Source organism: Kockovaella imperatae, assembly GCF_002102565.1.
Source record: "Kockovaella imperatae strain NRRL Y-17943 chromosome Unknown BD324scaffold_19, whole genome shotgun sequence".
Classification (NCBI taxonomy): domain Eukaryota; kingdom Fungi; phylum Basidiomycota; class Tremellomycetes; order Tremellales; family Cuniculitremaceae; genus Kockovaella; species Kockovaella imperatae.
In genome coordinates, this window is record NW_019028959.1 from 35,608 (window position 1) to 49,400 (window position 13,793).

At 52.6% G+C, this 13,793-nt stretch overlaps 5 protein-coding genes across 5 annotated transcripts; all 5 read right to left on the reverse strand.

The window, feature by feature from the left end:
* Positions 1-134: 134 nt before the first annotated feature.
* On the reverse strand, positions 135-2,256 carry BD324DRAFT_639291 (putative aldehyde reductase i). Its single transcript, XM_022017215.1, has 10 exons — positions 1,750-2,256; positions 1,594-1,604; positions 1,502-1,541; positions 1,428-1,447; positions 1,174-1,369; positions 988-1,122; positions 832-931; positions 517-774; positions 381-467; positions 135-332 (listed from the first exon to the last, which is right to left on the reverse strand). The coding sequence occupies exons 1-10, from the start codon at positions 1,810-1,812 to the stop codon at positions 253-255; spliced, it is 990 nt and encodes a 329-aa protein (XP_021867879.1). The 5' UTR covers positions 1,813-2,256; the 3' UTR covers positions 135-252.
* Positions 2,178-3,430, reverse strand: BD324DRAFT_639300 (hypothetical protein). The gene is made up of 4 exons (XM_022017216.1): positions 3,070-3,430; positions 2,959-3,022; positions 2,708-2,901; positions 2,178-2,658 (listed from the first exon to the last, which is right to left on the reverse strand). The coding sequence occupies exons 1-4, from the start codon at positions 3,328-3,330 to the stop codon at positions 2,242-2,244; spliced, it is 936 nt and encodes a 311-aa protein (XP_021867880.1). The 5' UTR covers positions 3,331-3,430; the 3' UTR covers positions 2,178-2,241.
* Positions 3,431-4,051: 621 nt separating this feature from the next.
* Positions 4,052-6,367, reverse strand: BD324DRAFT_639307 (hypothetical protein). Its single transcript, XM_022017217.1, has 6 exons — positions 6,234-6,367; positions 6,092-6,193; positions 5,951-6,045; positions 4,623-5,898; positions 4,214-4,397; positions 4,052-4,175 (listed from the first exon to the last, which is right to left on the reverse strand). Exons 1-5 carry the CDS (start codon positions 6,310-6,312, stop codon positions 4,270-4,272), a joined length of 1,680 nt encoding a protein of 559 aa, XP_021867881.1. The 5' UTR covers positions 6,313-6,367; the 3' UTR covers positions 4,052-4,175; positions 4,214-4,269.
* Positions 6,368-8,289: 1,922 nt separating this feature from the next.
* On the reverse strand, positions 8,290-11,818 carry BD324DRAFT_639326 (hypothetical protein). Its single transcript, XM_022017218.1, has 5 exons — positions 11,563-11,818; positions 9,866-11,463; positions 9,200-9,812; positions 8,792-9,150; positions 8,290-8,743 (listed from the first exon to the last, which is right to left on the reverse strand). The coding sequence occupies exons 2-5, from the start codon at positions 11,432-11,434 to the stop codon at positions 8,444-8,446; spliced, it is 2,841 nt and encodes a 946-aa protein (XP_021867882.1). The 5' UTR covers positions 11,435-11,463; positions 11,563-11,818; the 3' UTR covers positions 8,290-8,443.
* Positions 11,804-13,772, reverse strand: BD324DRAFT_639331 (WD40-repeat-containing domain protein). Its single transcript, XM_022017219.1, has 4 exons — positions 13,201-13,772; positions 12,904-13,152; positions 12,484-12,853; positions 11,804-12,428 (listed from the first exon to the last, which is right to left on the reverse strand). The coding sequence occupies exons 1-4, from the start codon at positions 13,688-13,690 to the stop codon at positions 11,972-11,974; spliced, it is 1,566 nt and encodes a 521-aa protein (XP_021867883.1). The 5' UTR covers positions 13,691-13,772; the 3' UTR covers positions 11,804-11,971.
* Positions 13,773-13,793: the final 21 nt, after the last annotated feature.

Consider the following 13,793-nt stretch of genomic DNA (forward strand, 5'->3'; position numbering starts at 1 on the left):
ACTCGGACGGCCAATTTTCGGACTTTCGGGTTACATCTCTAAGCCTTGCAAGCAGCACCAATCGCACCCTGATGCCTCAGCATCGCACTGCCGTTGGGGACCCCAGTGAGGTCAAGGAGAGGCAAAATACCCAGCAAAAGTACCAGAATATGCATACGCAAAAGAATGGTCTCCCGGTTTCTTTTAACGCACTCCATCTACACGCCTGTAACATTTTCCTCCGTCTCGGAGACTCTTAGGACGCTCCGCAGCTTATTGCTCCTGGGCCCACATTTTCTTGTCAGAGAACTCCTCTGACTTCTCCTGGTAGATGTCGTAGTGGGGGTCGTACACTGTGTCATATGTAAGCGTCATCCATTAAAGAGGCTCCATGGACTCACAGGTGGATTGGTCACAGACTCGGTTAGGAGGGTGGGATTCGGCGAGCTTCTCGATGGCCTGGAAGTCCTCTTCGGAGAGATCGACGGCTGACCAGCGTGTCAGTGCTGTCCACGTCACAGTCCCTTTTCCACTCACTCTTCAAGTTGCTCTCAATTCGGGAAGGAGTAACAGACTTGGGCAAGACACAGATTCCTCGCTTGAGCAACCAAGAAATGAGGACAGTGGCACCTTGGACGTTGTGCTTCTCGGCAATCTTGACAACGGTCTCGTTCTCCCGAAGCTTTTGTCCATCGGTTCCTCCCAAAGGCGAGTAGGCGCAGGGAAGGATGTCGTTCTTCTGGAGCCAAGAGACGAGCTCGGGTTGAGGGCATTGGATGGAAAGTTCGACTTGGTCTGGAGGTAGAGAGTTCAGAAACGGAATCTCAGAGAAAGAAAGATAGCTCGGCTCACTGGCAACGGGCTTGATCTTGGCGATCTTGAGGACCTGCTTGGTTCGGTTGATGTTCAAGTTGGAAACACCAATGGCTTTGGTGAGACCTTTCTCGACACACTAAAAACCAGGGTCATGAGCATTCTATCCAGCATCCTCCAGAGATCGAAACTCACGGCCTCGAGAGCTTGCCAAGTGGGGGTAACATCGTCACTGAGTGGAACGTTGAGCTTGACGGTTCCCTCGTCGTTCTTGACGAGGTGTTCCTTCAAGGGAAGCTCGCCCTCAGGAGCGTCGACCTGAAAGCAGATCTGGATGACGACGTCAATCGGCAATTCCTCGGGGGATTCTCAGTAGCTCACGTTCCAGTGCATGAGATACAAGTCGAGGTAGTCGACTCCGAGCTTCTTGAGGGTGTCCTTCAAGGCCATCTCGACGTACTTGGGCTCGTGGTGGTATTCAAAGAGCTTGGAAGTGATCCAGATCTCCTCTCGGGGGACACCAGAGGCCTTGATACCCTCACCGACCTCATTCTCGTTTCCGTATCCCCAGGCACAGCTGGGCGCGGGATGTCAGCAAAATTATGTCAAGTGGCTACGAGCGTCCTTTGACTCACTCGATGTGTCGGTATCCGCTCTGATGGTGAGTGTCAGCTCTGGAATCGGACAGTAGCGTGGCGATTCTACTCACCTTGAGGGCAGCCTCGACGGCGGCCTTGACCTCACCGGGCCTTGAAGGGTATGTGAGTAAGGGTCTGAGAGCCTCTCAAATGCTTCGCTTACTTGGATTGCCACTGCGTGGAGCGGAAAGGACATTGGGGTGAGAAAATGGTGCAGATGATGTCACGATTCACAGGAATGAGATACAAGAGACGGAATCGACGAGCAGAGAGCGCTTTTCAGCATTCGTGACTGAAATGAGAGCATAGTATCACTCACGGTTCCGAGACCGATGGAAGGGATCTTCTTTCCGTTGCTCAAAGTGAAGTGAGAAGGAACCATTTTGGATCTAGCAGCTGCTCTTGCGATGGACGCGAATATGTTGGGCCTGGTGAGAGAGTGAGTAGGAGTGTCAGAACCTTCAGGCGTGGTGATACACTCAGAGGGTGATGTTCCCACTGACTCACAGGTTTTGATGCTTGAGTTGAACACTCAGTAGAAAAGTGAGATGTAGAGAAGAGAAAGGGGAGGAAAGAAAGGGAAAGTGGAGGGGGCGGGTGGAAGAAGAAGAAGGGCGTGTGTCACCGATGTCGGCGAGATTTGGGACACTCAATCGAACCGCTTGACCCTCGTGGCACATTTACGTAATTCTCCTATTACACCGAAGAGAACCGCCGATGACATTCCGGGTGTGGCGTGACGTATTGTTTGGAAAAAAAGACAACAGCAGGATGCATTCTTGTAGGCATTTTTGACCAATGTCTACAGTCTCTAACTTCCTAACCCATCGTGTGGAATGTCCCAAGGAAACAACAAAGAGCCATAAGGAAAATATATGCTGACAATGCTGGAATGAAATAAAGAACTGGATGCGATGTCGAGGCCGTCGGGGTATTCTCGGTAGGAAAAGTCTCTCCACGATGTGGCACGCACAGTGGCAGAAGATGCTGGAAATCTAGGCGAGTGTGTCGAGAGTTTCCAGGTCTCGGTGGACGACGCCAGTAACTCCGGTCCAGAGGTTGGCATTGGCTTGAATGAGGGCCCAGATTCCAGCGTGTTCAAGCTCAGCTCGCTGTCGCGCCCCGAATCAGTCAGGTGGTAACAATGCTGACGACCTTGATATGTACTCACCAGCGAGGCGTAGACACTGGCATCGATGTTGGCGTAGGCGTTGAAGAAACCAGTCCACTGAGGACACGATCAGTTCTTGTCCGACACTCTCGCCAATGCCACTAACCTGGGTACCAATGGCCTTGCACTTGTCTTGAGGGCATCCCTGGTACTTGCAGAGACCTCCCAAGAGTGCTTGCCATCGAGTGACGTAGTCGACACCGAGGCAGGCGAAAAAGTCGGCTCCGGTCCAGCCTTGGTTCCAAGCATAGACGGTGGCAGTGAGGTAGGCACTGAGCTCAGTGCAGAGACCGTGGTCACCTGTCAGGGGGAGCAGATCAGATCAGATACCATCAATTGAGGCACGTCGTCACACACCATACTTGGCAAAGCACTTTCCGCCGACCCAAGTGTTCAAGTCGGTGCAGGTGGAAGTGAGAAGCTGCAGCGAGAGTCAACTCTGTACCGTAGTCATACGCCCGCACTCACGTTGAGGTTGACATCCAAGTCGAGGTTGAGTCCCAACAGACCAGTCAAAGGGAACCCACCGAGGTTCTTGCAAGTGTTATATTGACCACCAGTGTACGAGCTGACGAAGGCCGACGCAAAGACGTCAATGTCGGCGTGAGCATTGGCTTTAGCGGAGCCAGTAAGAACGCTGGTGATACTTGTGAGTCCAGAGAGGGCCCCGAGTCCATTACCGAGGGGAGCGGCCGCAGCGAGAGGGAGCAACAGGAGAGAAGCGAGCATTGTAAGTGAAGAGCTTGATTGAACGAGTGTGAGGTAGTTTGAGGAGTCTCTAGACAGAAAGATTGGGAAAGATATGAAAGTGAGAGAAAGAAGTAGTGAAGACTGATAGGGGATGAGGAGACCTCCTCAGTCGCTCTTATATACATCTCTGGAGGGGTCAGCAAGTCTCTCAAATTGTGAGATTGCAGTGGGATCTAAACAATATACGACAAACATTCGACCTCCTTGATCTCTTCGTTTCATCACATTGGTCTCCTGTACCGGTACTACCACCAATTAATCGTGACTGGTGCAAATACATGATCAGCTGTCAAACAAGGTCTAGGGAGTGTTATCTTCCAGTTGATGCCAAAGAAAATTCATCCGAAAAGTCGAGACTTGCGAAGCGAGGTCACAGCGCGAGCGATATTGCGAGACATGATGCAATGGCAAGGCATACGCGCCTCCCACTGTGTCACTGGCAGTCTTTGTATGCAGCACTTCACGAGATCCCGTATATGCGATGCGGGATGAAAACGTCAGTAGTCAGCTGATGATAGAATGAATGTACAGTAAAAGGTAACCAGGCGGCCCTAACTCGATATAGTGCAATCGCGCAGGCGATCGATCAAAGTACCATCAGACGCGCTTCCAGATGAATGCTTGGCATGCAAGATTCAGCTGACATCTAGTGATTGAGATGAGACTTCAGCTGCAGCAGAACGAGCAAAACATGATGTATGTCCATGGTTCATGTGACCCGGTACATGCGGGTGCCACAAATCCCAGACTGTCGCGTCTCGGGATGACTACTCACTCACGCGTCTGTTCGTATCCCTTTTTCCCATTCCTGTCGCTGTTTTGAGGTGAGCGAGACAGCCGTCAGGAATGAAACCGATGCAAGCGTATGCACCCAGCTGGAGTCCACATTGGAAATAATCGATCATCATTACTATACATTCAGACGATGGAAGAAAGAGTGGGTCGTGATGTACGTATCCGCGTCACCGCCGGGGATAGGCCGTAAATGAGATTTGAATCAATCAAGGGGGGTTTAAGGACAAGGGGAAAAGGGGGAGAATATACCAGTCAGTCTTGTCTCTGTATCTCGCTGTCGTGTTTCTGTGTCTTGTCGAATCGATCGATCTAGGGTCCCTTCCCATGGCATCTGCCTGAAGACCAAGGGACTCTGTCCAAAGTCTAACTCTCCTCTTGGAACGCTCTCTCGTCGCCGGAGACAAGCTCTCGGCGCGTCCATTATCCTCCTATCTCCGCCTAAATGCCAGCTGCCTGTCTTCTGACTCTGCTCCTAGAGTGTCGCTTCTTCAGATCACCAGAAGACATCGGCGAATAGACCTGTCTCTTCAGCGCACTGCTCTCGTCCTTCTTCAAGAGTCCCCCGAGAAGATCGCCAACGGGTAAAGCCTCGAGCAAATTCCCTTGCCGTGCATCCAAGTCGTCGCGTCTCAACAGTCCGCCAAGGAGATCTCCAACGGGAAGCGCTTCCAAGAGATTTCCCTGTCGTTCCTCGACAGCATTCTCCGTTCGACTCTGGAGTGCTTTGAGAGTAGCATCGGTGGCCGCAGATGCTCCAAACGAGCTCGATCCATCTCCAATGATCTCTTGCATGTCTCCGAGCTGGTAACCAGCCATTCCTCCTGCTGCGACGCCAGAGATAGATCCGAGCTCGTTGGTGATGTCATCACGTTCAACAGGGAGAGGAGCTTCGTTTCGCTTGAAACCAAGCGAGTTCACAGCGTCCTGACCTGCTTGAGATCCTCGCTGGAGTGTCGAATTGGGCAGAGAGATACTGTATGAAGCGCCTCCAGGTGCCGCCTCGGTCGTCAGGTTGAGATCCGGCGAAGTGACAGAGAATGTATCGTCGCCTGATCCATCATCATTATATGAAATGGTGAAGTTGTGGACTGTAAATGTTGTTCGCTTTTCTGATTCAGAAGTTGATGATGGGAACCTTTTCGATGTTTCCGCATCTCTTCGGTTGTAGATTGTGGATGGCATGAATCCAGGTCTGCCCCAGACTATGTTGGCGCCTTGTCCATCATTCCCGTTGGTGTGTACGTAATTTCCAACAACAGTGCTTCCTTCGCCGCCGACGGAGACGTCAACGTTGGTCTTGGCTCTTTTCTCGACGCCAAGATTCAAACCGGCATCGAGACCGAGTCTGACATTGGCGGCTGCGTTGGCTCCAAGACCGATGTGAGATCGAGTGCCGAGTTCAGCATCGAGATCGAGGTCGACATTGACATTGGCGTCTAGCCCTAGACCTGCTCCGACTCGCTTCTCAAGACCCAACATGTTGCTGATATGGGCGGGGCCGACTGCGTCACCGGTTCCGATTCCACCTGGGGTGATGTGGGCGATGCGGGATTCGCCAGCCTCACCAGCCTTGATTGCACCTTGGGACCCAGGCGCAAAGGAGACGAGCTCAAGCAAGTTTTCGTTCAAAAGATCTCGGCGTGCCATGCCGGTCGTGGCGCCGTCAACGAGGTCAAGAATGGCCACTTGAGAGAATTGGTCGGTAAAAGGACCAGCGTTGACCGAGGTGTATTGAGCGGCAAAGGTGTGGAACTGAGTAGGGATGTCAGATATCGCATCCTGTGGGTGAGAGGGTGCTACTCACGCCATTGCCAAGGTAAGAGCAGCCAAGGCCGTATCCAAATCCATTGGATCCGCAGAAGTCCTGAATCACAGTGTTCATGTTGTTGACTCGTTGCGCTGAAGGGAGATTCAGCGATGTCGAGTGGTTCCCCAGGATGCTCACCACCAAGAGCAGCAAAGACATCTGCTCCACTCATGCCTCTGTCATAGCCAAAGACAGCGGCAGTAGCATACGCACTGACACCCTTACATTGGGCTTCCATGGCTGCACCTATCAGCGCTGATCATATGCGGATCAAGCTCACAAGAGTAGGAGGCATTGCATACTTGGAACAGGTCGGCATACAAAGTTCGAGTTCGATCGTGGCATGTCTGGATGATCATTGTCAGCGTAACTGACACCGTATGATACTCACAGTCGGATCAACATTGCTTCCTACTGCAAAAGACGGTCCGAGTTGCTGGACTCCCCAGAGTTGATTCTTCGTCGCTATCTCCAACATGGCAGAGGCAAAGTTCTGCATGTTGGTATCACGAGGTTGGAACCGGTGTACGGGTGCGGCCCCGACGAGCCCAAATGGAGCCAAGAGAAGAACAGCGGCAGCAAGCATGATGGATGAGGATGAGGAGATTGAGAAGTGTGGCAGGTAGAGAGGACTGATATTAGGGTTTGTCTTAAAGAGCGACGAATAAGTTGGATCTGAAGGCGGAGAGAGCTCGACGGGTGACGAGGGTCTCCAGTCAAGAGGAGGAGATGTCGCTCGAGGTCGAGCAAAAGGGAAGGGGAGAGCGAGAAGGGGGGGAAAGAATGTGATAGACCTGCGAGTCACAAAGACGTTGGTCTTTTAGCAGAGATCAGCGATAGGCTTGAACGATTACCTTGTTGACACTTACTTGACAAGACCGAAAACTAAAGTTTGGGTTGAGTTCGAGCGGGGATCAACTATATGCTTCCTTTGCGTTGAGACGGAGCCGGCGTAAGACTGCTCAGCGTGTTGATTCTCTGTGATAATGACACAAGGATGAGGACGGTGTATTTCGTATCAAGAAGCTTTAGATGAAGGCGTAGAGCAGCAGGCTAGAGGGTATGACTTGCGGTACGGAATCGAGTAGTCGGGCGGACAAGTCGGTGAGACGCAGAGAGAGAGAGAGAGCGAGAGAGAGAGAGAGGCGTAGAAAGGATACACTACTCCGACTGGGGAGAGGACAGTCTTTCAGATAGACCACAAACACACCGATACCGGGGGTGCGGGACGGAAACGGGAAAGAACGTAGACACGAGAGAGGAGGACCGGACGGGGAAGGAGAAAAGCCTCCAGAGCTGAAAGACATCGTCATGTTTAAGTATTGTTCTTCTGCGGACACTTGTTTGGTTGCCGATGTCGGACGGGAGGTGTTTATGCTCTTGAGCGATAGTCTTGGTCTTGGACGATCTTCTATGGTATCTGTACGGCTTTGAACCCTCCGAGATGCTTTGTGCCTTTTCTTTTACAGGGATCCAAGGGGGTACTTTGACTTGACGAAAGGCTAAAGAGCGGGAAGAGAAAGGGTTCAATCAGTTCAAAGAAGGTCATCATACTCTGTGGACCCATCCAGGAATAGTGTACTAGCTCAAGCGCATGCTTCGCCCTGTAGATCAGTATCCTGAGTACCGTTGTCTCTCTCCCAGTCAACAAGAGCATGCCAGTAGACCCATAGACGAGCGGAAGCAAGTACGGTCGAATCGGTCCATTAGAGAGGTGCGGAAAGAATTATTAGTGGACGTACTGGGGCTAAAAGGTGCGGAAAGGAGTAGGGTCTCAGGAACGAGACTGCTGAGATGTAAACAGAGGTCTGGCAGAGGTGGAGGGCAGCGTGTAGTGACGGAGTCTCCGGGATCATGGCCATTGAGGGTCTTACGAATCAGCATTTTGTTTTGGCAAGCTTTGAGTTCTGGTGGGTCGTCATGGGTATCAGAATTCCTTGCTTGTCTATTTGTGGGTTGGGATAGGACTGACTTGGCAGGTTCTGATTGCACCTTGCGGCAAGCTGCGACCTGATATGCTGTTCATCGGTGGACACTGAGCGAATTTCACCTAAGACAAAGGGGAAGGATGCGTAAGATTTTGAACAGTGATGCGATCCTCGGTCTTTCTATCCGGCTTCGGACCAGGGAACCTATAGTCGTGTCTGACATGTCGTACGTCAGCTTCGACCCGCAAATACTGCCCCATCTTTCCTGGAAAGCGATCTTTGAGATCACAGTACGACGGACAGAGGAAGCCAGGACACCGACTTTTATTCAGCTCGTGGTATGGTGAAACAACAAAATGATCACCGACGACCTCGCTGAGGTTCTGATCCGAGACACTGTGCCTGAGGACACTTGTTTTGACTTGTTGCATGTTGTTCATTCTGGTGTCTCTCTGTCTGTCTCTCCGTTTTCCTACAATGCCTTGATCATGCTCTACACCATCTACGAAAGAACTGTGCTGTGTCTCTGTTACAGCTTTCGAATGAAAAGCCATTTTTTTTATCAATCCTCATCACTACTCTCATCTTCACTGCTCTCGCTTTCATCCCCACCGTCCCAGCCCGTCCCTCCACGACCAGCATCAAAGCTCTGAAGTTGAGCTTCCATCCGCCGGATCCGTTCTTCTTCCGCTTGCTCATTGACTGTCTTCCTAGCGCCGCCAGCCTTCTTGCCAGTAGAGCTTCGTTTCCCTTGTCCAGGTTTGGCACGGGCCGCTTTGCGACCGCCTCGGCAGACGAGATTGTACAGTCGATAGATTGTACGAGGGGGTAGAAGCTCAATGTCCAATTCTATTTCTTGCTCCTGAACGTTTGTGTCAGCTTTGCATCCCAGAGCACGGAGTCATCTCACAGATGACAGCTGCATGGTCTCCTTGATGATGTCGACCGCCTTTGTCAACACCGACTCATCCACCTGATTGATCTTCTCCGCCAACTCTTGCTTTTGGCTCATAGTGAGATTCTTCGCTTCCTCCTCGGAATCAGGCTCCTCTTCGTCCTTAAACACCATATCCCGGTTCTTCTTCGACTTTTTCGGGCCGCCGTGCCCATTTGCACCTGGTGAGCTCTTCGAGAAGGATTTCCGCCCGCCGGATGGCTTGGTCTTCTTTTTCGGTTTGGAAGCCTTTCGGGCGGCCTGTCGAGCCTTGATGTCGGTGATTTCGGCCTGTAGTTTGCCAATTTGGCTTTCGAGCTTCGCAAGGCGAGCAGCTGAAGTTTCATCAGTATGACCTCTACACCAAATCTCAAATGAATTCACTGTCTTCCGCATCCGAAGCGGTCTCTTCATCACCAGCAAGCGGGTCCTCGCTTTCATCTCTCATCTCTACTTTCGCAGGTAGCTGTTTCCATTTCTCATCCCAAATCTGCTTGAATCCCTGAGCTGCATCGTTGACTGGGTCACCAGGCGGGTTGAACGCAAGAGCATTCTTGAACATGAGACGCATGTCGGCATCGACCTGGTGTACTTCGTCATAGGTTCCATCGCTGAGGCGCTGCTTGATGTGATTGAGATCGATGGGTTGCTTGACAACCTGAGAGTATTGAGGGAAAGCTTCCACAATCTTTTCCACCTCGTACAGGAATGGAGAGACTATGTTGTAGTTCTTCGCGGCCTTCTCAATCTTGGCAAGTTCTCTTTCTGCCCAGCGAAGCTGCGAGTCGTTTCTTCGACGTGGCTTGGCATCGGCATATGGCAACTCTTTGGATGGCGGCGCGTGAATCTCCCGCTTTGGCCTGTCGGGTCCGACTGAAGAACGTCTGATAGTCGGGACTTGGGAAACGGATGGACGACGGGTGTGTGACGAGGGTCCAGCATCAGCAGGTTGAGGGGCAGGAGCAGGCGGGGGCGCTGGTGCGGGCGCCGCGGAAGGCTGGTGAGGGCAGATAAGCACGAATGCCCGACTACCCAGGGGATCCCACTTACCTCTGGCGGAATGTTATTCAGAGACTTTTCGAACGTCGTCTCGAGCTTTGAGGCAGCCTCCGACACAACATGCGTCGGTCCGTTGAATTTTCTCGTATTCTCCCAGATCTGCCTCACATCCTGAACGACGTCACTGACATTGCCATAACGGCCTTTGCTCTCGTCCCATTTGCTCATTTTGCTCTTGTCCTTCGGTGGTCCTCGAGGATCGCTGACAATGAGCTTGGTCTCGACTGTGCCGAGGTCCATGGGTCTGTCGATGATTTGAGCATAATGCGGAATTCCGAATCGGACCACGTCGACGGGTTCGAGGAAGTTGATTGCAGAAGCGTTCTTCTTCAGGTTGCGGATAGCGTTGAGGAGATGCTTGTGTTGATTTGGAGTGAGAGGAGTGGTCGGTCCGGCAGGCTTTGAAGGCGGAGGCGTGTAAGTGAGCCAAGGGGGAGGAGGAGCGTTGGGATCGACTGGAGGAAGAGCCGGTGCTGGGGCATCTGTAGGGGCAGCGGGAGTAGCGGTGGGTGCAAGTGGAGCTTCCTCCTTGACCCGCTTCTCCTCTCGCCCCTCGAGATCGTCTCCCGAGCGTTTGAGGGCTCCATTGGATGAGGAAGCCGAGATTGGTTCGGAGGAGGGAGGTGCAGTGACATCAACATCCATTGCGTCTGACGCAGTGGGGGGCACCCCTGAAGTCTGAGACTGCATTGGATTGGGGACTGGAGGAGTGTCCTCAGGCGGCGTGGGAGGAGCACCCGAGACGGCTGAAAGGGGTTGCACAGGAGCGACAGCATTTGGCTGAGAATCGGCGGGAGCTGAATGCTGAGATGGCCCAGCTTGAGACTCGGATGACATGGGAAACGATGTCTCTGGCGGTGGTGCAGCTGATCTCAATGGCCCTTCGGATGCCTCTGTGGTGATGGCCGTGGGGGCGGGAACCACAGGAGGGATGAGACCAGAATGAAGCACGGGAGCAGGCTCGTCTCTAGGTTCTGGCGTCGGTGGCATCGGTGCATCTCGAGGGAGGGATGAAGGTGATTGGATAGGAGGAGGAACAGGTGAAGGCGATGGAATCACGGCTGCTGAGCTGGATTGACCCGCTATTGGGAGGAGAGTGCTAGACGTGAGAACGGGCTCGGTAGCTGCTGACTCTAATGGCCTCTCCACAGAGATCGATGGTGGGACAACGGCCGGTCCAACGACGCTTGCTGAAGCGCTGGGAACGTCGAGCTCGACATTATTGCCTTTGTCATCAATCGCTGCGTTGGCTGGATTTGGACTGCGAGGAGGTTCAACTTCTGTTGAGGGCATCGGGGAGTTTCCAGTCTGAAGAGGGTTCAGTAATGGCTTGAGAGGAGCAGCTGCACCGTCCATGGGTTGAGATGGCTCGAGTGGAGGGGCAACGAGCAGCGGTTCGGCGGGATATGATGGGCCTGCCGGAGCTGAGTTCACTCCATCCATGTTGAGAGGGGGAGGCCCGTTATCCGGAGCAGCAGGAACGAGAGGGGGAGGGGCATACGAATCGACCGGCGGCTGGGCAGCGGCGAGCGGTGGAGGGGGAAGAGGCTCGTCAGACATGCTGTGTATGGGAGAGTGTGTAGAGAAGTCTAAAGACAAAACGTCAGTAGGGTGCAATCGCGTAACCGATTGGGTAAAGGAATGAGGATAGGCTGACGAGATAGACGGTGTTCGGATGGATGATTCACCTATCGACAGGGATGCCTTTGAACCTCTATACTTTGGATGAAGCTCTTCGCCAACCGTACGAGGAATGCAGAGCTGTCTGTTGATCGTCCTGCTCGCTGCTTTTGTTGATACTGGACACCACACCACTGAGCTTCAGCTTCCTTCAGCTTCTCTCTCCGATACGACGGACGACGGTGAGTGAGGGTGGAGGTTTGAAAACAATAATAATGAAATAATGAAAAAAAAAATAGAAAGGTTCAGGGGGGGAAAAAGTGGCGATCGTGGCATTTCAGCTGTAACCTCTTTATATATTCTGCAAACTGCAGACAACGTCAGGGAGGAGATGCCGTAATCAAATTGGCTGAAAACGCCGCAAATAGCTACACGATATCGAAAACGCCGAGTGTGGCACCCGGTGCCTGGTGCTTGCTATTCTGATACGTCCTCGTCCTCCTCCTCCTCGAGCTCAACCTCGATACCATCCTCCTCCTCCTCCTCCTGATCGTCGTCTGATGCTTGGTCATACATGTCTTCCTCTTCTTCTTCCTCCTCCTCGCCATCGTCATCATCATCCTCATCCTCATCAGGACCAATGTTCTGCTTGACTTCGCTCTCTCCCAATCCGGTCGCACCCTTTCGTCCCTCCGCAAGGAAGACACAAGTCAGACGCGTCCCTTTGGTGTCGTGACTCGCAACGGGATCATGGGTGGATATCTCCGCCGTCGCAGAACCTTTGTGCTGCTCGATCAGATTGTTTAGATTGTAGCTGCCAAGGTCGTATAGGTTGATCTTGCCATCGGATGAGACGGAAGTGAGGAGGACTGTCGGCCGCGGCACATCGTGCTGATTTGGGACCATGAAACGGAGTGAGGATATCGCTTTGATGCTGCGGATCGAAGTTTTGAGCATATGTATCGATGTGTAGGCAGATCTCAACTCACCGGTTCGAATGACCCGTCAGGGTGACAATGTGACGTAAATCGACATTGATACTGCCACTTCCACCCTCTTCTTGGTCTTGGTCTCCGTCTTCGTCCTCTTCCTCCGAATCATCCTCAACATCGCCCAGATCCACCCAGTACCCTTCAGTGGATCCCTTCTCATTCCCCACAAATAGCATCTCCATCTCTTCCTCATCGGGATCCTCGAAGTACGCTGCACGGGGCAGTGAGGCGAAGAGAAGTGTATTGAATCGGCTCTTTGTCTCGAGAGTATGCAGTAGTTTCATTGTAAGGGAGTACAGCTCGATCTTCCGAGGGTACAAGACAGCAAAGTGTGTCCCACGCGGAGAGAATCTGACGAGCTCAGCCTCTGCCAGACGGACCAATTAGTGCCGTCGAGCCGCCCACGAAATCACTCACCCTCGCCTAGTGGCAAGCTCGAAGCGCCTCGTCCACGCATCAGATCCCACATTTTTAAGGTCTTGTCCTTTCCGACGCTCAAAGCGACTCGACCGGTAGGATGCACGTCGACGTGATTGACTCTACCGCTGTGACCTTTCAAAGATTTGAGCAAGGCCCAATCCGAAGTCCGAAAGAGAGACAAGGTCGAGTCAGTCGAAGTCGTCAAGAGATGCGCGGATGTAGGAAAGTGTAGGGATGTGATGGAGCCTGGAATGACCAAGTTTTAAGCCCCGCGGTGTCTGTAGAATCACTCACCCTGATGTTGCGACAGACTCCCAACCTCTTTTCTCCGCCTCAAATCCCAAACCTTGACAAACTCATCTTCACTGCCCGTCGCGAGCCATTTTCCCCCTGGACTAGCGGCAACCGCTTTGACGCAGGCCAAATGCGCCGGAAATATGAAGATGGGCTTGAGCTCGGCCTCACGTGTCGAGCTTGAATAGCTGCCTTCGATCCCATACAAGAGCTTTTCGTAGGAGCCAGCGACGATGATGAACGTGCTAGGTCCGGCGGCCTGTGAGCCATTCTGTGGAGTTTGCAGCTCGATCTCTGGTGCTGCCGCCTTCTCTTTCCCTTTTCCGTTGCTTTTGGCAACATGCTTGTCTCCCTGCGTCGCTTCAGACTTTACTGCTATGCTTGTCTTGTGTGATTTCGATCCTGCTGAATCGAATGACACCTTGACTTGCGGCTTGCCGTATGGGAGGACACGGCCCTTGGACTGGCGAGGGTGCTTCGATTTTGCCATGCTGTGAGCTGGTCAGGTTTGGGCTATCGTGTTCCGCAGCAACGTCTTGAGACTATGGCAAGTAAGTGCTGATCTGACATTTTGTAGCTTCTGTCGAAGACTC

Bases quoted from the DNA above. Each gene is read 5' to 3' on its own strand.
- BD324DRAFT_639291 (XM_022017215.1), bottom strand. From the start codon at position 1,812: ATGGTTCCTTCTCACTTCACTTTGAGCAACGGAAAGAAGATCCCTTCC. The intron at 1,448-1,501 runs GTGAGTAGAATC...ACTCACCATCAG, and splicing joins CCGTCGAGGCTGCCCTCAAG to AGCGGATACCGACACATCGA. The intron at 333-380 runs GTGAGTCCATGG...CATATGACACAG, and splicing joins AGTCTGTGACCAATCCACCT to TGTACGACCCCCACTACGAC.
- BD324DRAFT_639300 (XM_022017216.1), bottom strand. From the start codon at position 3,330: ATGCTCGCTTCTCTCCTGTTGCTCCCTCTCGCTGCGGCCGCTCCCCTC. The intron at 2,902-2,958 runs GTGTGTGACGAC...TCCCCCTGACAG, and splicing joins AAAGTGCTTTGCCAAGTATG to GTGACCACGGTCTCTGCACT. The intron at 2,659-2,707 runs GTTAGTGGCATT...TCGTGTCCTCAG, and splicing joins GCAAGGCCATTGGTACCCAG to TGGACTGGTTTCTTCAACGC.
- BD324DRAFT_639307 (XM_022017217.1), bottom strand. From the start codon at position 6,312: ATGATCATCCAGACATGCCACGATCGAACTCGAACTTTGTATGCCGAC. The intron at 6,194-6,233 runs GTGAGCTTGATC...TGATAGGTGCAG, and splicing joins ATGCAATGCCTCCTACTCTT to CCATGGAAGCCCAATGTAAG. The intron at 4,398-4,622 runs CTAGGAGCAGAG...GACAAGACTGAC, and splicing joins TGATCTGAAGAAGCGACACT to TGGTATATTCTCCCCCTTTT.
- BD324DRAFT_639326 (XM_022017218.1), bottom strand. From the start codon at position 11,434: ATGTCTGACGAGCCTCTTCCCCCTCCACCGCTCGCCGCTGCCCAGCCG. The intron at 9,813-9,865 runs GTAAGTGGGATC...TGCCCTCACCAG, and splicing joins TGAATAACATTCCGCCAGAG to CCTTCCGCGGCGCCCGCACC. The intron at 8,744-8,791 runs GTGAGATGACTC...ACAAACGTTCAG, and splicing joins AGACCATGCAGCTGTCATCT to GAGCAAGAAATAGAATTGGA.
- BD324DRAFT_639331 (XM_022017219.1), bottom strand. From the start codon at position 13,690: ATGGCAAAATCGAAGCACCCTCGCCAGTCCAAGGGCCGTGTCCTCCCA. The intron at 13,153-13,200 runs GTGAGTGATTCT...TGGTCATTCCAG, and splicing joins GAGTCTGTCGCAACATCAGG to GCTCCATCACATCCCTACAC. The intron at 12,429-12,483 runs GTGAGTTGAGAT...TTCGATCCGCAG, and splicing joins CTGACGGGTCATTCGAACCG to CATCAAAGCGATATCCTCAC.